We start from the raw sequence: 22,306 nt of genomic DNA on the forward strand, positions 1-22,306 counted from the left end.
TTATTCAATTAAACAATTATCTACTTTATCCTTTTCCCAAAAAAAACATTCCCAATCATTAACTATTACACACTTTACAATTTTATTAATTACCGTGCCCGAGCCCAAATGTGACACTTATTTAGGAACGGAGGGAGTAATATTTTGATATATATAATAGAGATAATTTACGGTCAAAGTTTTTATACCTTTAGACATATATTTTAAAGTGTAAAAAACTTTCATAACGGAGGTTATATACTTATATAATATAGTAAAATTGATTGTATCATTTACTAATTATGAGGCATAAGAGTAAGTAAATTTAAGAAAATCCCTCAAAAAGAAGTGACAATAAATATTAAGATGAAAGTAAGGAATTTAATTGGCTAATGAACCTAACCAGGTTTAATTGGCCAACTGAAATCATTGAAAATCCAGGTTTAGTACAAAGTCATACTTCTATAATTGCTCACAACAACTGCTAGTTACAGCCACTTTTTCTCACCACCCACCAACTATTCACTTGCACTCTTCATTTGCTCCCCCACCTCTTGTATTGGCAGTTTACCACTATCTTTTTTTTTTTTTTTTTGTTGAAAACAGCATGATTAGAGGAGTTTACGTTTCGGCGTTACGCCTATTACAATCCGAAAGGACTAAATTTAAACAATAACTAGGAGGAATAGCCAAATATCTAGTTACATTAACATCAAAAGAAGCATTTCTCCCCTTCCTTGCTAGAGCATCTGCCAACTTGTTCCTGTCTCGATCAATGTGGAGCAATCTAGCCTCGTGGAAAGATTGGTATAACTCCCTACATTCATTTAAAATGCCAAAGTACATGTCAGTTTCAAAATCAGTTTTGTTGAACAGATCAACTGCCTTTTGGCAGTCTGTGAAGATAATGATCTTGTTGTAGTTTTCCCTTAGAGCGCACACCATTCCCTCTTTAATCCCAATGAGCTCCGCTTGTAGAGGGTTGAGTGTATAGGTTTGTTTTTGAAATCCCTGCAACCAGTTACCTGCAAAGTCCTGTAATACTCCTGCCACACTTGATATACATGTAGGAGTTATGAAGGAAGCATCTACATACACATGGACAAACCCCAGACAGTGTTTACCACTATCATGTTTTCAAACCGTAATAGATATCAACTAGGTTAGTTGGTTGTCTTAAAAGATACGAAGTGATCGAGATACATACTAATAAATATGGCACTAGATCGAGTTGACACAAAGCACGACACAATCCGACACAGGGCACGAAAAATTCCGGCACAAAGTTGCGGGTTGTGCTCGAGCCGGATTTTTTGGGAAAACCATGACAAAAATATTGCACGACACGACCCAACTCGATATGACAAAATACGTTAAATTGAGTGAAATTAGGTATAGACACAAAGGTCCGACCCGACCCAAAGCGAAGGCACGTGGCTTGGGCCGTGCCCGCTTTTTTAAAATTTATGGCCCAACACAAACAAGTGGATTTGACGTGGGCATAACCTATTCTGGCCAAAAACACGTGGGCTCAACATAGAACACCGCACAACTCAACACGACCCACAACCATCTTTATGTACCACGTAAAATACATTTAAGATCGAATATTATCTAAATTATTTCCCCTACAATTTCCTGTACACCGAATGTTTAAACTCATTTATCGAAACAGCTAAAGAACAGTTACATTCATACGAAAATCCAAATCCAAATTCAATCACCCATATAATTCCTCTCACAATCACACAAACACTCCAAAATTCCAGCCATCATTTTCATTTTATATTTCTATTATTATAAAAATAAATACTCCCTCCGTCTCAGATTAGTTGTTACACTTTTTTTTGCACAAAGTTTTAGGTGATAAGTGGTTGTTTGGTTATCAATTGTTATTTTATTGAAAAAGTAGATGTGATAGGATTTAGTGGAGTATTTTTTTAATTGAATGAGAGAGGGTGTGGGGACAAAAAAAAATTAGTGGGAAGATAGACAATATAATAATTGTGGGGTCATTCCTAATTTAGAAGTGTAACAACTAATTTGAGACGGACAAAAAAGGAAAGTGTAACAACTATCCTGGAACGGAGGGAGTACATAACACAAGTAGCATCACACATATATTCACACTATATATACTCCTCCACTCACAAACCTTAAACCCCAAACTCAAACTCAAAAAATAAAAAACACAACCTTCCATTTCACACTCCCTAAAATGGAAACCACTATATTTATCTTTCTCCTTTTTCTAGGAATTGTTTTAATATCCCACGTGGAAGCCCGGGCCCCATTTGCTTGTAACCCGAAGCATTCGGGTACCCGAGGCTACCCGTTTTGCAACACCAAATTACCGGTGGCTGATCGTGTCAAAGACCTCATCGGACGGCTGACATTACAAGAGAAGGTGGCGCTATTGGTGGATAATGCGGCCGCGATTCCGAGACTCGGGATTCAAGACTACGAGTGGTGGTCGGAGGCGTTACATGGGGTGTCTGATGTGGGCCCAGGGACTAAATTTGGCGGGAGGTTTCGTGGGGCCACTAGTTTTCCTCAAGTTATTACGACTGCTTCTTCTTTCAATGCTTCCTTGTGGGAGGAGATTGGACGGGTGAGATTGATTTCTATCTTCCATTTCTACTTGCAACTTGTTAATACTGCTCTGTTCTGTTTGACTGATTTCAGACAAAATAAGTTAAGTTAAGTCCTGATTATATAAGTTTAGAAAAAATAAGATTTTTTAAAGATATTTTACATATAAATAAGTTTTTTTTTTTTTGACTACATATAAATAAGTTAATTCCATACAAAATAAGTTAATTTCATACAAAATAAGTCGAATAGAATGAAACATGTCTGAAATGTTGTTGGTTTTTCCATAAAAAGAGTCTTAGACATTCTTTGAAAATTTTGTTACTACACTTCTCACAAAATATCTTATAATCTAAATATCTTTTTGAGTACGGTTTATGTAACTTTAATAATACTCCTTAGAAAGGTACTATTCCAAAAATAGTCATATAAATTAATGTATATTTTCTCCGTTTTTTTGGATTTTTCACACTATTTATTTACTAACTTGATCATATTAATTACATGTGAAGATAAATTATGTGTTTTGAATTGTTATTGAGTCAATCTCGATCTATATTTTCAACATATCTAATCAAAGTTAATACAATATATAAATAGTGTAGAAAGTCAATATGGTGCATCTATTGTGAACCGAGGAAATGTTTTATCGCGTCTATCCGAGAAGGTATCTATTTCACATATAATGATTGGAAAATGACAATATTTACTCTATACGTAGAAAGTCAAACGTGATATGATATGAAATAGTGAAACTTTAGAAGCATATGGAGTATTATTTTGAGATTATTGCGATTATACAAAAACTTTACCTTTTAATTTCTAGTTTTGTATGCAATCCCAAAAATAAACGATAGGAGTACATTTCTTTAGATTTAGGTAATGGAGAGAAAAAAAACAGAGGAACAACTTTTAGAATATGTCAATTTTTTGTATTAAAAAGGCATCATATTTCATATAGAGTAGCGTATAAGTGATAAAAGTAGTTTAGCAATTTGGCTTTGGCAGGCAACTCACGTAGTAGCACATAATTTAGAAGTGTAAGACCGGTGTATTTATTTGTTTTGGTAGAACAGATAAGACTAAAATAATGCAAGTTGTGGTAAGTGTTTCAATGAAGTACTACCTCCGTTTCAAAAAGATCTTTACAGTTACTATTTGCACGAACTCCAATGCAATATTTGACTACTAATATATTCATTTTCGTATGTGAAAAAATTATAAAAAATTGATATTCTGAAAATACATCCCGAGACCAATCTAACAGGATCTTACATGTAACATTTTGATGTATATAATGGTGAGAATTTACGGTCAAAGTTTTTATACTTTGGACACATTTTCCAAAGCGTAAAGAACTTTATGAAACGGAGGTAGTAGGTAACTACAATTAACAAACATGCATGCACATGTTGGTTTCACGATTGTGAAATGTATAAGTTGTTCATGTAATAATTTCTTGTTTCATCTTAATTTAATACGTTATGTGTTACATTTTTCTTTCCTTAAGATAACCAACCCTATTTCAAAATCTATCACTCTAAAGTACAGAGTATTCCGTCTATTAAAAGTTAAAAGTAACGTAATATTATCCCTCCAAACTATAGCATTTCTTTTTTCTAAAGAACGTATACTCCTACAGATGTATGAAGATTAGATTTGTTCACAGTATACCAAAAACTAAAAATGATAACAAACGATCAAACACGCCGCTTAATTGAAAAATACTTTTCTTTTCTTGGAAGACATCAGAAAAATGAAAAGCTATAAAGTATAGATGTCTCTCCATAGCTAAAGATTCATGGCTAATTAATCACCTAGTAACGCTTAATTTGTTTGTAATTAAGATAATAATACTATTGAGTTTGTTATATAAATAAAGAAAACTTATATTCAAAACTTATACTCTGTATTTACAGCTTTAAGAGTTTAAGACTTGAGAAGAACGTACCAAGTTGTTGGGACTTAGGTGAGTGGTTTTTCAGCCAATTCATTAAATAGACCTTACTTGTATGATAAAAAGACCTTTGCAAATTCTATTAGATATCATTTTGGAGGTCCATTAGATGTATTTATAAGAGCTACAAGCCTTCGTTCTTTTCACCTGATCTGATTTGATTTTTCTAGTTTCTGGTCTGGCATGGTTTAGTCTGATCTGGTCCCTGATTGCTTTTTGCCTTTTCTGATCTGGTCTGCTCTGATAGCTTTCTATGATTGTTTATGCTCAAATATTTATATTAGTGGGCCCAATAGTTGTGTTTATAAGAACTATTAGGCCTTTTTTTTTTCTTTTTTTTTCACCTTATCTGATACTTCCTCCGATTTTTAATACTCGCAACGTTTGTGATTTTTACACCATTCACCTATTATACTTTGACCATTGTTGGCGATTTATACGTAAGATAAAACATAGTCACGTGTAATCTTATTAGATTCGTCTTAATGTGTATTTTTAAAATATAAAATTTTTATAATTTTTGCTTAAAGGGAATTAAAGATATTAATGATCAAATTTGTGCGTTGGCATGCGTGAAAGTGACAAACGTTGCGAGTAAAAAAAACGGAGGAAGTATAATTTTTCTAGTTTATGGTCTGATATGGTTTGATCTTGTGTGATTGTTTTCTGTGATTGTTTTTTTTGCCTTTTCTGGTATATTTAGATCTAAGCAATAAGAACAAGGTGAAGAGAACATAACTTAGTCATAAAACAATTTTTTTTTTTTTTTTTTTGTCCAAAGTCTCAAAGCATCTTAAACTTACTCAACTGTTAGTCTATACATGATAATACGTTTGTTGAATGCTAGATGTGTGATATGACATGTGGTGTGACAGTTAATTATCTGTCAGACAATTTTTCTCAAAATTTATTCCGTCTATAATTATAAAGCCTTGTTATCTGTCGGACAATTTAGTTCAGAACCAAATTCAGTTCAGTTCAATTAAGTTTAAATTTACGAGAAATTGAAAATTTGGTTGGTTGAAAATGAAGGTGGTATCAGACGAAGCAAGAGCAATGTACAACGGAGGGGCAGGAGGTTTGACATATTGGAGCCCTAACGTCAACATTTTAAGGGACCCACGTTGGGGCCGTGGACAGGAGACTCCCGGTGAAGATCCCATGCTAGCCGGTAAATATGCTGCCATGTATGTCAGAGGTTTACAGGGTACAGACGGTGAACGGTTGAAAGTGGCTGCTTCTTGTAAACATTATACTGCCTATGATCTTGATAATTGGAGTGGTGTTGATCGTTTCCATTTTAATGCCCAGGTATTTTCTTACTTTTAATAACTTAGTAACAATGTCTTTTTGGTCAATTATAACTTGCACAACTTGTTAATCCTATAATGTCTTATATCTTAAACTAAGGTCCTATAAATTCTGATAAGTTCAGATAAGTTAAGTTCAGATAAATTTAAATAAGTTCAAATCTTATAAGTTTAAGAGAACACACTCTATATCGCTCATATGATGTGACAACTATTAGTAAAACATAGATAAACATCGGTACGTGACGGGCCATGGAGGAGCGCACATACTTCGTGAGGTAGTGAACCAAGGAAAATTTGTCTCGAGTTTGTGTCTCTATTCCATAAATGAGGCCCATGTATGGCCCGATCCATGTGTCCTGTCGATTTGTATCGGGACAACGAGCAGTGGCGGCGCCAGTACGAGTTCAGCGGGTTCAACTGAACCCGTACTGGCAAAAACAAAAAAGAAATTCGCAAGATTCTGAAATTACGAAATTTCAACCCTATGTACAATTAAGCGCTCAAAAATGACAATAAGGCAAAGCTGGAGCATTGGTTGGAGCGGAAATAATCTTCCCCATTCATTTTAGTGTGTGTGGTCGTGGGTTCGACTCCCAGCGACATATATTTTCAGACATGAATTTTTTTTCCTTTTCTTTCTTAGTAGCAATAGTTTAATACTCTTAATAAATAATTGTTTTTTGTACATTCCTATTACTAAATGTCTTTCTAAATTTGAAAATTAACAATGTTCTAAAAGAAACTGTATTTTGTTTTTATTCATTATCTTTAAAAAAAAAACTTTAATTATTTATCTTATGTACTACAGTATGTATAAAACGTGTTATTTGCACCTAAAAAATCAATAAAATATGCTAATGTACGCTCTGGACAAAAAAGATGACTTATGTTTTAATTTCGAACCCTTAACACAAATTTCCTGGTACCGCCACTGACAACGAGCCTCCTTACTATTTTTAAGATTTTTTGGTTAATTGGTTAAAAATAAATTTGTTGGCGTCCAGACTAGCTCGTTACGCTCGTATTGGGTTGATGTCAAGTTTCAAACATGATGTTTATCCAATGTCCATGGCCCATCGACATGCCTCTCATTTCGTGTTGGACCAATTTCATGTCGGACTTAGACAGACCGACCCATGCTCATCCATAATTGTATTACTTCCAATATATACTTGATTTATGGTGCGTTGAACAAATTAACCCTTGCCAAAAATAAAAACCAATGAGATTTTGATCTAGTTGTAAAGATTAGAAACATATGTACAATAGATCACAGGTTCGATTCCCCTCCGCTGTTAATGGTTCATTCAGACAAAACATGAAACAACATATTTGGAAATACAAGATAGGATATTTGATCAAGAAGATAACAATATTACATTATTATGAAAATGGGTGAAATTGCGTGCAAAATGAAGACATTGGAAATAGTATAGAAGTGAATCAAAACATTGGATTTGGAAAGTACTAATACTTCACGAGATTGGTCTCACGGGTTTGGATCAAATTGGTTCTGACATACTGAATCGAAAATTCAGTAACAAAACACAATTGCCTAAATTAATAGAAAATATATTGAGAATTTTATAATACTCCTTTCGTCCCGGAATACTTGACTTGTTTTCCTTATCGGGCCGTCCCTTAATACTTGACTTGTTTCTAAAAATGCAAATATTCTAACAATATTATATTATTTCTCACTCCACCCCTATTAACCCACCTACCCCGTACTTCATACAAAAAATAATTAAAAATTCAACCCCTACTCTCCCCCAACCTCACCTCTTAACTCACCTCCCACTAACTACATTAAAATAATACCCCACTATCAACTACTACTCCCTCTGTCTTTTTTTTTTTTTTACGTTTGATGTTTTTCACGCGATTTAATAACTATTAAATGTGCATTGAGATTCCTCTATTTTTTTATTTAAACAAGAAAAATTACGTTTATTTATAATGTTTTCACTTTTATCAAAAATCTGACATTGGAAAAATGAGAAATATTTAATATCCAATGAATTTAATTGGTTAAAATAATATTTGGGCACAAATTTTGATAGAATATTAATGCATTATGTGATAATATAAAAGGAAATGTAAAGAACAAAATAAAACACCCAAAATGCAATACGTAAAAAACAAAAAGAGACGGAGGGAGTACCTATTAAATTAAATAAGTCAATTCAAATCCCTTAAACTCTGTGCCAATCAAACCGGGTCGAGTATTCCGAGACGGAGGGAGTAATGTTGATCACATATTATATTCTTCGCATAAATTCTAAGAGGACCAACGTAATTTCTCTGCTTACAATAATGTGATTAATGTGTACCAACTTGGCCAAGTTGCGCGACATCTAGATATTGTGGGCCTTGCCAGCATCGGAGAATTTGCAGACTTTGCCTTTTCTCAAATCTTCATTTTCTATTGTTAATTACAGTATTCATTATACTACTCCCTCCGTTTCTTTTTGTATTTTACGTTTGGTATTTTTAACGCGTTTTAACGAATAATTAATTTGCATTGAAATTCCTCAATTTTTTTATTTAAACGAGATAAATTACGTTTATTTATAATGTTTTCACTTTTATCAAGATTCTGATATTGGAAAATGAGAAAAGTTTAATGTCCCAATGGAAAAGTGTGAGAAATTAAATTGCCCAATGAATTTGATTGGTTAAAATAATAATTGGACACAAATTTTGATAGAATACTAAGTCATTTATGTGATAATATAAAAGGAAATGTAAAGAACATTTTGAAATACTCAAAAAGGAAAACGTAAAAAACAAAAAGAGACGGAGGGAGTACCTCCGTTTCAGAAAATTCTTTACGCTTGGAAAATGTGTTCAAAGTATTAAAATTTAGACCGTAAATTCTTACAATTATATACATCAATACGTTACATGTAAGATCTTGTTAAATTGGTCTCGAGATGTATTTTCATAATATTAAATTTTTATAATTTTTTCACATACGAAATGGGATATATATATGTAGTTAAATATTGCATTGGAGTTCGTGTAAATAGTAACTGCAAAGTTCTTTTTGAAACGGAGGTAGTAATTAATACTACCTCTCTTAAACGGGCAGGTCTGATCGGGTTATATAAAGTAACAAATCACTTTTGAGTTTGCTAAATTATAGAGAATATATTATTTGATTTGTGTCATATTATTCGTGGACATACGCCTCAACAGAGTTCGAGTTTAATTCGAATGAGTCACTTTTAGATTCGGATTTACAAATAGTTGTTCATGAACAAGAGCCTACGAGTTTGAGACTTTGAGTCGACACAATAGGTGAGAAATTTTAAAACGCCTTATTGTGAATTTCATTAATATAATAAATATAACCGTAAATAAAATATATTGTATAAAATATGAGCACCGAATAAGGATTTTTCATGAAATACCCCCGAATTTTGGCGTAATTCACCAAATGCCCCTCGACTTTCAGAAATTCACCAAATGCCCCTCACAAATGACTTAATACCCAAAATATCCTTACTAATGATGCGCCGTTAGTCCTCCGTTAACCTAATTTTCAAATTCACCAAATACCCCTATTTTAATACTTATTTCACCAAATACCCTTATTCAGAAACTTAGTTCACCAAATACCAATAACTTAAAATTACTCATTTTGATGCTCAACGGCTAGTTTTTGTGTTTGAAAATTAGCCGTTGCTTATTGTTTGCTTATAAATACTCTTTTTCTGACGGTTTATTGTAGTTTTCCTATTATTTTGTTAATTTCATATCATTTTTGTCATGAGTTTTCTTTCAAAATCATCATCCACACCCAATGAGTCCACATATGTAAGAGTCCCAAATAAATTTTGTTATCATGGGAGAAAATTTGACATCCGAATATCTGATACAACACTCAATCTGAAGCTCCGGTACAACACTAAAACAGAAAACACTCCTAAAAACACCTCAAAACGTCGCAACTCTTCAAGAAAATAGATACTTCTTTTGTACCTTATTCTTTATGTGACCAATTAATTATATTTACCACGCAATCGGAAGGTATTCCTTTTTCAATATGGGAAATATCTTTAACATATGCAAACAGATTAAAAATAAAGCTCTTATTAATTTTATTCTAACGCATATGTTCCAGCTACCTCGGCCTCTATTGCTTCCATGCCACATATTTAACGTTAACTCCCTTTTGTCTCCGGTCTCTACTGCCTCCAAACATCTTTCTTCAATCTCCTAACTTTCTCTCAACCTTACAGTCGAGGCATAAAGGTTTTCCCACTTTTCTTTTGAGCTAGGTCCTATTGGCATGGTCAGATTTATGGACAAATGTCTATTTTTGGATTTGAGGGAACAAGAAAAAAAAATGAAACTAAGGTATGTTCCAAAGCTCATGAACCAGTGAAAAAACATGAATCTTGGCACAAAGATTTGCCTCCAAACTCAAGATTTTCACATCATGAATCCAAGTTGAAATCGAGGTTGTGATAAAAATGTATGTGTTATTGAACTTGATTTCTTAGTTTCTTTACTATTCGGACAATAAGAAAATTAAGGTGTTAGCTTCAGATTGAATTACTTCAGCTTCACTTACATAAGATCCCTTTGAAAATGGGGTTTTTTGGCCTTTTGCTCAGCTAAAGTGCATTGTCTTTACTGGATGAGGCCTGAACTTATTGGATCATAATTGAAACTTACTGAGTGTTGTATCGGAGCCTCAGATGGAAATTTCCACCCATAATATTAGAAATTGTTTGGGACTCTTACATATGTGGATTCATGGGTGTGGATGATGATTTTGAAAGAAAACTCATGACAAAAATGATATGAAATTAACAAAACAATAGAAAAACTACAATAAATAGTCAGAAAAGGGGTTTTTATAAGCAAACAATAAGCAACGGCTAATTTTCAAACATAAAAACTAGCCGCTGAGCATCAAAATGGGTAATTTTAAGTTATGTGTATTTGGTGAATTAAGTTTCAGAATAGGGGTATTATATGAAATAAGTAATAAAATAGGGGTATTTGGTGAATTTAAAAATTAGGCTAACGGAGGACTAACGGCGCGTCATTAGTAAGGGTATTTTGGGTATTAAGTCATTTGTGAGGGGCATTTGGTGAATTTCTGAAAGTCGAGGGGCATTTGGTGAATTACGCCATAATTCGGGGGTATTTCATGAAAAATCCGTAATAACAAAGTATCATATACGAACAGAGATGGCCAACGTGGCGTGGTGGGTCATGGATGGGTTTGGTGGGTCGGAATTGACACACGATCCGATACAGTTAACTTAGGATGGGTCGAGTCGTGGGCTATGTCGAAAAAAACGGATACAGAACATGATGGATCGTGGGTTACATTGGTCGAATGAGTCCGATGTGAAGGCTTATTTGGATCATGTGGGTTTAGACGATCACTTACTCGTTAAAAATTAAATTTTTTATATATGAACTTAAATTAATTAATTTTTATGTTATTCAGATACTCATATAAATATAGATAACGTACATTTAAACAATAAAATTAAAATTTATTAGCACTTTAAACGTACCAAAAGAAAAAAAAACAGTTAAATCGGATGCCAAAGTTTTATCTCATTCTTTCCAAACATTTTAAAAAACAAATGGGGTGTAATAACATTTACTGATTTTCCTAACTCACCTAATTATCACTTAAACACATACCTTTCTCAATAATTAAAGTGAAAAAAAATACAAAAGCCAATGATGGAAATTACAATGAAAACAATTAAATAAAAAGTTTAGTCATTAGCAGTGGCTAATTGTAGAGATAACAACTCTTCTTCAGGAATAGTTCTAATACTACAATCTGAACGTGGATAAGCAACACACAAAAGTGCATACCCACTTTCAACAACATCATCACTAAGCATCCCTTCACTTTGATCAACCTTCCCACTTATAAGCTTTGCAGGGCAAGTCATACAAACACCCAATTTACAGTCATTGGGGGTGTCGAGGCCGGCGTCGAGGGCTTTTGAAAGGATGGTTTCGTCGGGGTCGACGTCGAGGACGGTGGACACGCCGTCGTGCTCGACCACCACTTTGTAGCCGTTACAAATTAGTCGAGACGGTGGTTGCGGTGGTGGTGGTAAGGGGTAGAATGGTTGGTGGTGGTGTTTTGTGATGAGTTTGGGTTGTTGTGTTTGTTTTGGGAGAGTGAGGAGTGTTGAAGGTGTGGTGAAATTTAGACTTGCCATTGTTATTGTCAAAAGTGGGGGGAAGTGTGGGTTTTTTTGAGGGGTTAAGATGATTGTGTGGTAGATGCTAGGATAAGGTTTCTATTTGGACCAACGTAATTTAATTTCTATGCATACACATATACAATAATGTACCAATTTGGGCCAAGTTGAACGACATCTAGATATTGTGTGACTTTGTTTTTTTCTTTTTTCTTCTTTTTTCTATTGTTGTTATTCATTAGATTTAATAATAGATCTTCCGAACGGGTCAGGCGGGTCAGGTCGGGTCGAATTATACTACATTGCTTTTGGGTTTACAAATGGTTGTCCATGATCCAGAGACTTCGAGTTCGGGTCGATCTAACGGGTTGATAGATTTTATAACGCTTATTGTATTTTCATTAATTAGCGTCATATATAATCATAAATATAAAATTATATTGTACAAAATATGAGCATATAATAACAATATACGCGTATTGTATTTTATTGTGCTTAAAATTCCTCATAATCACATGTATTACTATAATAAATACAACAATTTTCAATCGACTGGGCCAAAAACGAATTTGATCAGTTCTGACCCATTATTACTCGGGTTATTTGGGTACGGATAGAATCGAATTTCGGTCATAAAAGCTAATTCAAGACCTCACTATTTTAGGGTCAATTTTATATTAGATTTCGAGTTGGATCGATTTTTGACAAGCCTACATAATAGGCATGTTAAATCAGGCCATCATGTTGGTTTCATGTCAATGTGTCATACTGTGTGTTACTTACTCCTGATAATATGTGGTGATATGATATAACCTATGGTTGGACACAGGTAACAAAACAAGACATAGTGGACACATTTGATGTGCCATTTAGAGAATGTGTGATGGAAGGCAAAGTTGCGAGTGTTATGTGTTCTTACAATCAAGTCAATGGCATCCCTACTTGTGCTGACCCTAGACTCCTCCGCGGCACCATTCGAGGCGCTTGGCGCCTTAACGGGTACGTATATACATACTCTCTCCATCCTCGTTCCCAATTATACTCGTCTCGTGTCGATTCAGTTACTACATTACTAGACCTATTCAACAGATCGGGTTAGCGTCTGGCCGGCCGGGTCTGTTCAGAATTAAACATGGCGGGCTGGGCCTAGCCTATTTTTTTTGCTGAACCAGGCTGGGATGGAATTAAATGGGCCGGATCGGGCTGGGTTTTGTTTGGTATGTATGTTCTTCAACAGATCGAGTTAGGGTCGGGTCGAGCCTGGTCGGAATTAAACATGACGGGCTGGGCTTAGTCAATTTTTTGCTGAACCAGGCTGGGCCGGAGTTAAACGGGCCACACCCGTCTGGGCTTTGTTTGGTCTATATGTTCTTCAAATGGCTTTACATAAAAACGGGCCGGACCGGGCCGGACCAAATTACACACTTTTAAGCTAAACCTTGACTCATTTTATACCTAAATATTTGGAATTTGACAAGGTGCTTTGTTTTATGGTTGGAAAACAGGTATATTGTTTCAGATTGTGACTCTGTTGGAGTTTTCTATAGTAACCAGCATTATACATCAACCCCTGAGGAAGCTGCTGCTGATGCTATTAAAGCAGGTTAATCAATCTCCTTTCTTTTCTATTATTGGTGTTAATTATTGTTTTATAAATAATTTTAATTCCCGATCTTTGGCTAGGAAAATTCCAAGAAAAAATATACGAAATTACACTGATACGGGTGTCTGACTCTTATACACTATGGATTATGTAGATGATAATGTACAATAGTGCGATGACCAACACAAGTTGGCGGAGCTGGTGGAAAACTCACCTTGTAACTTGGAGGTCATAGGGTCGAGTCGCATCAGTTCTAAAATGCTTAAAAGTGACTCAGACGAAGACCTACCTAGCTGGTCTGACTAACCTGAGATCAATGCTGGTTCAATAGGGTCTTACCTAATAAAAAAATGTACAATAGTATCTTCTATACCAAAATTATGACATTCTTTACCCTAAAGTTTAGACTATTTGCATACTTTATACTAAGATCCATAATGTATAACTACTAGACAAATTATGCACTTAATTAGTTATTTAACCCAACTTTGTTCCTAAATGTTACAGGTTTGGATTTGGACTGTGGGCCGTTCTTAGGGATCCATACAGAAGAGGCCATAAAGAAGGGCTTGCTTACTGAGGCCGATGTAGATAGCGCGTTAACTAATACACTAACGGTCCAAATGAGGCTGGGAATGTTTGACGGGCCCCCATCGGCCCAACCATATGGCCACCTTGGTCCAGCAGATGTATGTTCTCCAGCCCATCAAGATTTGGCCCTTGAAGCCGCCCGGCAAGGCATCGTCCTCCTTAAGAATCACGGTGACGGCCCGACCCTTCCTCTATCTCGCATCCGCCATCGCACGGTCGCAGTCATCGGGCCGAACTCCGATGTCACGGTGACAATGATCGGCAACTATGCTGGTAAGTTCACCATCATAACTCAAAAGCTTGGATTTGGGTTATACTTTTTTGGGTTCACATGTATTTTAAACAACCCCGAAACTGACTTAAAACCAAACACAACTTCTACTTAAATGTTTTGTTCACTTCACCTTATTCTTGTTTGCTGATTAGATCAGACCACACCAGAAAAAACAAAAAACACTCACATAAAACGACCAGACCAGACTAGAAACTAGAAAAACCAACCAGGCCAGATCAGAAAAAAAAAAAAAAAACACTCACAGAAAACGACTAGACCACACCAAAAACTAGAAAAATCAGACGAGACTAGGTGAAGAGAACAAAGTTTTACACGAGTTACCAACCTCTACTCACCCTTGACACCAAATTGCTCATCTGTTTTTTGACTTAATCCAGGAATTGCATGTGGGTATACAACCCCAGTTCAAGGAATAGAGAGATATGCCAAGGTAATTCACCAAGAAGGCTGTGCAAACGTGGGCTGCAACGATGACCGCCAATTCGGGGCTGCAGTCACTGCAGCAGCCCAAGCAGACGCAACGATTCTCGTAATGGGCCTCGATCAGTCCATCGAGGCAGAGTTCAGGGACAGAACCGGGCTGCTCTTACCAGGCCGGCAACAGGAGCTCGTGTCCAAGGTTGCTGCTGCCTCAAGGGGCCCCACAGTTTTGGTCTTGATGAGTGGCGGGCCGGTGGATGTGTCCTTTGCAAAGAATGACCCGCGCGTATCAGCCATAGTGTGGGCCGGATACCCAGGGCAAGCTGGTGGCCAAGCCATAGCAGATGTCCTCTTTGGCACAACTAACCCAGGTAAACAAACATGCTCAGATAAATGACTGAACAAGCATATATTTAAGGTTTACTAATAACACTTTCTTAACCAAAAGATTGCATACATATTTTACGAACCGTAATTTTCACACCAATTCTTAAATGGATCTGGTCCACACTAAATTTATTGTGGACCATGCCTAAAAAAATGACAAAATTTTGTTCCTAATTTATTTTGACATGTTTATTAGGATTATTACGAGAAAAAAAACAATCAAATTGGTGTTGTTGATACACGTTGTGCTTGAATAATGTGATTTTAAGTCAAAATTCACTTTAAAAAACATAGGGTTACTATGATTCAAAACATGGTTATTATATCCAAGAAATTTGGTGTTTAATTTATTATAGTCACTATATGAATAATAAAGGTCCCTACGTATTTAGAGAAAATTATTGGTTTTGAGTCCACACTAAATATTATTGTGGACCACGTTAATGCAAGAATATTTCTAATTTTCATGTCTATATGTAATGTTTAGGTGGAAAGTTGCCGATGACATGGTACCCTCAAGAATACCTCGAAAATCTCCCAATGACCAACATGGCAATGCGGTCAGGAAAGGATTACCCGGGCCGAACCTACCGGTTCTATGAAGGGCCCGTGGTCTATCCCTTCGGATACGGACTAAGCTACACCCACTTCACCCACACAATTGCAGACGCCCCATTGGAGGTTGTGGTACCATTAGATGGCCATCGCAGGACCAACGCCAGCGCGGACGGGAAGGCCATCCGTGTGACCCATGCAAGGTGCAACCAACTCTCCTTGTCCGTACAAGTGGATGTAAAGAACCACGGGGCCAGAGACGGGGCCCACACGATTCTCGTGTACTCCAGGCCGCCGGGTGGAGGGCAGTGGGCCCCACGCAAGCAACTCGTCGCGTTCGAGAAGGTCCACGTACCCGCCGGGTCCCAGCAGAGGGTTAGTGTCCACATCCATGTGTGCAAGTATTTGAGTGTGGTGGATAAATCAGGGATTAGGAGGATTCCTTTGGGTGATCACAGCATTCACATTGGTGCTGCCATACATTCTGTCTCACTCAAACCACAAACTTTGGGAGTCATCAAATCCTAATTAATGTGCATCATTCTTTATTTATTTAATTAATCATTTTGGTTCCATGATTATTGGAAATTAAGTAAATTGGGAAGGTCATCAATTATGACTATACACTTATATAGGTAATCCATTCTTGGCTTCTTGCAGCAAAATACTTTTTTGCTGCTTATGTAATTTGAAGCTTGTTCTTCATGATTTCTACTAGAATATTTTGTTACAGAATTTATGTACATTGCTGCAACGCAGTCAGAATGTTGTATTCTTTCATCAAATATTAGGTCGATTATTAGTGATCTATTCTGAAAGATTATGTAATATTATTTTCAAGAATTAAGAGCATGTTTTGGTATTTAAACGATAGAAATGGAATCATTTAACTATTTTCATTACCTAAAATGTTTGGTATGAGAGGCATGGTAACACAACCCTATGGGAACAACGTATAATGGTAATAAGTAAACATTACCATTTCCCCATTCTTATTTATTTCCTTTCCATTTCATTTCCTAAATTTAGACCAAACACGCCCTAAATCTCCAGCCACTAGATTTTGTTACTAATGTCTGCATCAGTGTGTCCAAGTTCGCAGTTGAAATGCAGAAAACACATACATTCGTCTTAGATTTAACCAAATGCATGACTGTTCATGGACTCGTGGTTTATTTATAAATCATAAAATTCACAATATCACATACTAACAAAACATTTAAGCAAATGAGATAAACACAAAAAGTTAAGACAACTCAAAAGGGAAGAATTACAGGACTTACAGTAAAAAAAATTGTTCAGCAGCATCTGCAGTTTTGCACTATGCTTTGTTCAAAGGAAGCCTTGATTTGTGATCCTTTTTCGCAACATGAACATAAAGCACATAATTCTTTGCATCGATAAGCTCGAAAACACAAACATCTCCTACCGCCAAACCAACCTCTCGCGCAAAGATGATCCACCCTGTACCAAAAGTGCATCTGCGATAACTTCTCCTGCATTTAACTGTAAATTGTTTTCCACCATATACCTCGAGCTTTATCAACTTGGACCCCATTTCCATACATTTGATATGATCTCGAGCAAAAGGCAAAGAAATGTTCTGCAAGAATAAGAAGTTTATGAACAGCCGCATAACTACTGGACACCGTAAACCTTTTAGGCTCTGTTTGGCACGTCATTTTAGGCGTCTTAAATGATAAGGTGCTGAAATTTTAAGTCGCCTTAAATGATTAGAACTGTTTGTCAAGCACCTTTAATAGAATATAAGGTCTTGAAATTGACTTAAATTGAGACATTACTTTGATTAACGTTTCAACTTAAGGTCTTTAAATTTTCATGTATTTTAACTGTATTATTGTTTTATAAATTTCAGCTCCTTAATTCCTTAAACCATTAATTCTACCAAACAACTCATCTAATCAGGTACCTTAGTAGTTTCAGAACCTTATCAGTTTCAGCTAACTTATCAGTTTCAGCTACAACCTTTACAGTTTCAGCTAACTTATCAGTTTCAGCTCTATTTCTGTTAGTTTTGCCAAACATAGCCCAAGCATTCAAGCAAGCCAAGAAAATAGCATATAAGGAAAAACTTACCAAGTGCAATCCTCGAAACAGAGCATATGGCTTAATTTCAGTAACAAAGGAAGGTCTTTCAGGCAAGGAGATTCCAGCAGCAGCTACAACGTTCACCATCTCAGCGTACTTCCCAATCCAGTAAGTTTTCTGGCACCCTGCAATTAGACCAGAATTAAATGCCACAACATGCATAAACCTGTTATATTAAGGTAATGTTTGGTTGACCATAGGAAGTAAAAGTTCCTAGGAATAAGATTTTCCCATGGGAAGTAACTTCCTGTGGGAAGTGGAAGTCCTAGAAAGTGTGACTTCCCACATTTTTGTAAACCAAACAACACCTAAGTGATTTTTCTACTTTACCAAATGGATTGACTTCACTTGCATCATCTATGTCCTCATCATCACTATCCAGTTGTATTACTTCTGAATCAGAATTTCTCAGATTTACTGCTGATGAAGGCAAGATTTCGGTACTGTCCTTAGCGTCATCATCATCATCATCATCATCATCATCATCATCATCATCATCATTATCATCACCATCATCAAGTTCTTCATGATAAGGTTCATGTCGTGGTTGAGAAGCAATTCGCACATTACATGGATAAGAAATCTCGCAGGCCGTTGGATCGAAGATATGGACACTGAAATTTGAATTCCCTTCATAATTGAACAGAAGTAAGAATGCATAGTCTATGGAGAAGTACTCCACAAATTCTTGCCAACCATTTTGAAACCATAGCTTGTTATCCTCTTTGACTATGGAAACCTTTTGAGTTTCACCACTCGGCACTTTGAGGATAGAGGTAGTGGAGAGTTCTTTGCGAAATTTCCTTGTAAACTTGTCCGGAATCCTCTGTAAACACCCAACAGAAAGAGCAGAAGATTTAAGGAAGGACTGTTTGTTTAGGCAACTAAAAAGGAGGTGAACTTGTGCAACAAAAACATGGAGTTGCACACTATGTATCATTATATAAACATAATTGACAAAAATGTATGAAAGAAATACCAAAATTCTCGAAAAACAAGATTTCTTTTCCCTATTTGATCAAGGAGCCAAAATATAACAGTTCTTTTTACAGGAAAATCAAGTATAACATGATCAACAAAGGTCATGTAAACACCCAACAGAAAGAGCAGAAGATTTAAGGAAATCCTGTTTGTTTAGGCATCTAAAAAGGAGGTAAACTTGTACAACAAAAACATGGAGTTCTACACTATGTATCATTATATAAACATAATTGACCAAATTGTACGAAAGAAAATACAAAAATTCTCGAAAAACACTAATGAAAAACAAGATTTCTTTCCGAATTTGATCAAGGAGGCAAAGGTACCAAATATAACAGTTTTTTTTGACAGGAAATCAAATATACCATGATCAACAAACGTAATGTATGGAAATTCTGTAAGTTTATGCTCTATACTCGATCTCAAGTTCTCAACAGTTCTTCAAAACCGAGAAAAGCACAAAAAATGCAAATTTTAGTACTATTTTGTTTTGAGTAACCTCCATTTGGAGATTCGATTAACGATTTACTTCACAATAATCACAACTATTTGTCCATGGATTACAATTGTTAGGTAATCTAGATCAATTAAGACAAATGCACAACAAGTCTACATTCATGTTAATAATTTACTAATTAAGCAGCCATTTTTATGAGCATGAGCTCAAAAAAGCAAAACCTGAATCTCAAATCAACTTGGATCAAAGCATCTAAACCCTAAAATCACTCTTATGAATGAATTTTACAACACCTAGAGTCAAAGCCTTGGTGCTTATCTCATACTAACAGTTAGTGTTACTGTATATTCAGAATTAATTGTCACTTTGATAGTGTAATTTGAATCAGTAATGCATAACTAATTAGGGATTCCCTGAATTTCACTATTTAGGACTGATAAACAAGACTTTTATGGGAGTTTCAGTCATCAAAGTTCTAACTTTTAACCAACATTAGAATCAAAACCTAACTAATTGTTCAATAAAATCGAGGAGAACATGCAATTCAAGAGCTAATCTTGCAAAATTCAGTGATCAATACAAGAAAAGAAAACAATTATGCTAGAATAATTTAAAAAATTAGAGGAAAAATCAATAAAAATTGTTACCAGTTTGTTGGATTGTGAAATAGGAGATAGAAACAATTTGAAGAAGGAGAAGCAAGGTTTTCTCTCTCCAGAATTTGCATGGATTATGTTTTGTTGTTGTTGTTGTTGTAGTTGTTGTTTGATTTGGTTCATCGTTTACCCCTGTTGCTGTTGTTCTTCCAATTGGTAATTGCAAACTTGCAACAATCCAGTTACATGTGTGATTTCAGTTTTTCTGGGTGTGATTGAGTCAAATGACTCAAATTCAAGTTTTCAAAAAGTTTATGAAATGTATTTTGGCACAAAAATTCGAGAAGAAAATCCTTACTTTTAAGTGTTTCCAATGACTTAGATTTAATAATGTCGTGATATGTCTGAATCGGTCAAGCCCCTTTACCGTAACGCTTCACCATGAAGATCTCGCATTGGTTTAAGGTTTCAGGAATAACACACCCGAATTTACGATATTTATTATTCTGGACGAGGGTTATTTACTTCGTACTTATTTTGAGGGTCTTTTCGCATTTGTATAGTGAGTATTTATCAAGTCATAAGTTAATTGTATTATGTAATATGTATTTATCATCTATCTATTACTATATATACTAAAAGAAACACCAGGAATGACACGTGGTCAATTCCTGGTGCGATTTTTTCCCGCCAAAAATCCTTTCCTAAATTTTTTTTTACTTTATTCTATTTTTATTTTCTCTCCTTTTGTATAAATGTTTATAAATAGAAAAAATTATAGGATTACGGAGTATTAAATATGACATTATTAGACAATTTTGGTAATATTTAGTCAAATCATCATATCAATAATAAAAAACATTTTTACTCAATATTTTATTCATATTAAGCATATCAAATATTTAATTTGGTCAAATCAGCATATTAAACATATAAAATAGGAAAAATTATTTTAAATAATCCAACCTTTCTACGATTTTCCGTTAATAATCCAACCTTTGGATTATTATCTAATAATCCAACCTTTGCACCCCATTAACTTTTATTGCACCCAACAGGTCACCAACCCGATTCAACAGGTAACTTGTACACGTGTCATGCGACTATTCGTCATAATTTATTTTTATTTTGAAAATGTATAATTTCTTTAATTTTTTTTTTTCTCTTTTGTTTTCCTTCTGTCTTCTTTCTGGTTTTTTTTTATTTCCTTCCTCTTGACTTCCTCCTCACCAACAAAGGAAACAACACTTTGTATCTACATCATCTTCAATGTTTTCTCTTTCATCTACGCGAATTAATTCCACTTCATTTTAAATTTTGAATTGAAAAGAAAAAAAAGCCAAAACCAACCACACAAAATCAATCCAAAAAACAAAAGTAAGAAAAAAATATCTACAAATTCAGCATTACAAATTAACAGTCAACAAAGATGAAATTTCAAGTGGAATTCGAATCATGCACCATATATTACATGTATAAAAGTATAAACAAACATAAAAAAAGGCCAAAATTATTTTATACTCGTATAATTAATTAATTTGCATGGGATGCACAAAGGATTGGTGCGCAGGGAGTCGAAACGTCGGTGGTAGTTTAGGTGTGAGGAGTTTCGATTTTCTCTCTCCGCCTTCTCCAGCCTGTTGCGGTGGCAGAGACGATATTTTTAGTCAGTTTTGATGGGAGATTGGTTGGAGGTGGAGTTAGGATGTCCATGAATGGTATTAATTAAGGTGTTGATGGTGGTCGCATATGAGATGAAGGCGGGGGAGAGAGGTCGGATTTCGAGGGTGGGTTGGTGTTTCAGGGAGACGGGTATATGATTTATTGAGTGGGGTTGATTTTTTGGTGGGCTGGTATTATGGCAGTAGCTGGGAGGGAAGAAGAAGATATATCAGCAAACAACTATGAAGGTAGAGGAGTTAGGAGGAAGGAGGTAAGGGAAAAAAACTGGAAAAAAAAAAAGTTGACCTTTTTTACCGGTTTCCGGTCACTCGGGTTTAATAAAAGTTAATGGGGTGCAAAGGTTGGATTATTAGATAATAATCCAAAAGTTGGATAATTAACGGGAAATCGTCGAAAGGTTGGATTATTTAAAGTAATTTTTCCTATAAAATATATAATACGTAATAGAGCAAAAATTGTATATTATATTACAAAATGAGTATGTTCGAGATTTATTAACTACGCAATAGATTTAAGGGATAAATATTTCAGTTAAAAAAGATGGTCAATTAATAATTTTCAAATAATCGTGCGTGCACGGGATCTAATCTAGTA

At 35.2% G+C, this 22,306-nt stretch overlaps 3 protein-coding genes across 3 annotated transcripts; 1 reads left to right on the forward strand and 2 right to left on the reverse strand.

Annotated features, from left to right (window-relative positions):
- The first annotated feature begins 2,133 nt into the window (after window positions 1-2,133).
- Window positions 2,134-16,748, forward strand: LOC110777182 (probable beta-D-xylosidase 2). Its single transcript, XM_021981792.2, has 7 exons — window positions 2,134-2,590; window positions 5,561-5,839; window positions 12,865-13,034; window positions 13,541-13,638; window positions 14,146-14,502; window positions 14,902-15,315; window positions 15,819-16,748. The coding sequence occupies exons 1-7, from the start codon at window positions 2,198-2,200 to the stop codon at window positions 16,412-16,414; spliced, it is 2,307 nt and encodes a 768-aa protein (XP_021837484.2). The 5' UTR covers window positions 2,134-2,197; the 3' UTR covers window positions 16,415-16,748.
- Window positions 11,408-12,314, reverse strand: LOC110777200 (ferredoxin C 1, chloroplastic). Its single transcript, XM_021981810.2, has one exon. It carries the CDS (start codon window positions 12,051-12,053, stop codon window positions 11,595-11,597), a length of 459 nt encoding a protein of 152 aa, XP_021837502.1. The 5' UTR covers window positions 12,054-12,314; the 3' UTR covers window positions 11,408-11,594.
- LOC110777192 (B3 domain-containing transcription factor VRN1) lies at window positions 15,169-20,380 on the reverse strand. The gene is made up of 5 exons (XM_021981801.2): window positions 20,081-20,380; window positions 18,326-18,821; window positions 17,984-18,120; window positions 17,170-17,489; window positions 15,169-15,306 (listed from the first exon to the last, which is right to left on the reverse strand). Exons 1-4 carry the CDS (start codon window positions 20,210-20,212, stop codon window positions 17,208-17,210), a joined length of 1,047 nt encoding a protein of 348 aa, XP_021837493.2. The 5' UTR covers window positions 20,213-20,380; the 3' UTR covers window positions 15,169-15,306; window positions 17,170-17,207.
- Between the last annotated feature and the right edge of the window lie 1,926 nt (window positions 20,381-22,306).

This window comes from Spinacia oleracea, chromosome 5, assembly GCF_020520425.1.
Source record: "Spinacia oleracea cultivar Varoflay chromosome 5, BTI_SOV_V1, whole genome shotgun sequence".
In the NCBI taxonomy this organism is placed as follows: domain Eukaryota; kingdom Viridiplantae; phylum Streptophyta; class Magnoliopsida; order Caryophyllales; family Amaranthaceae; genus Spinacia; species Spinacia oleracea.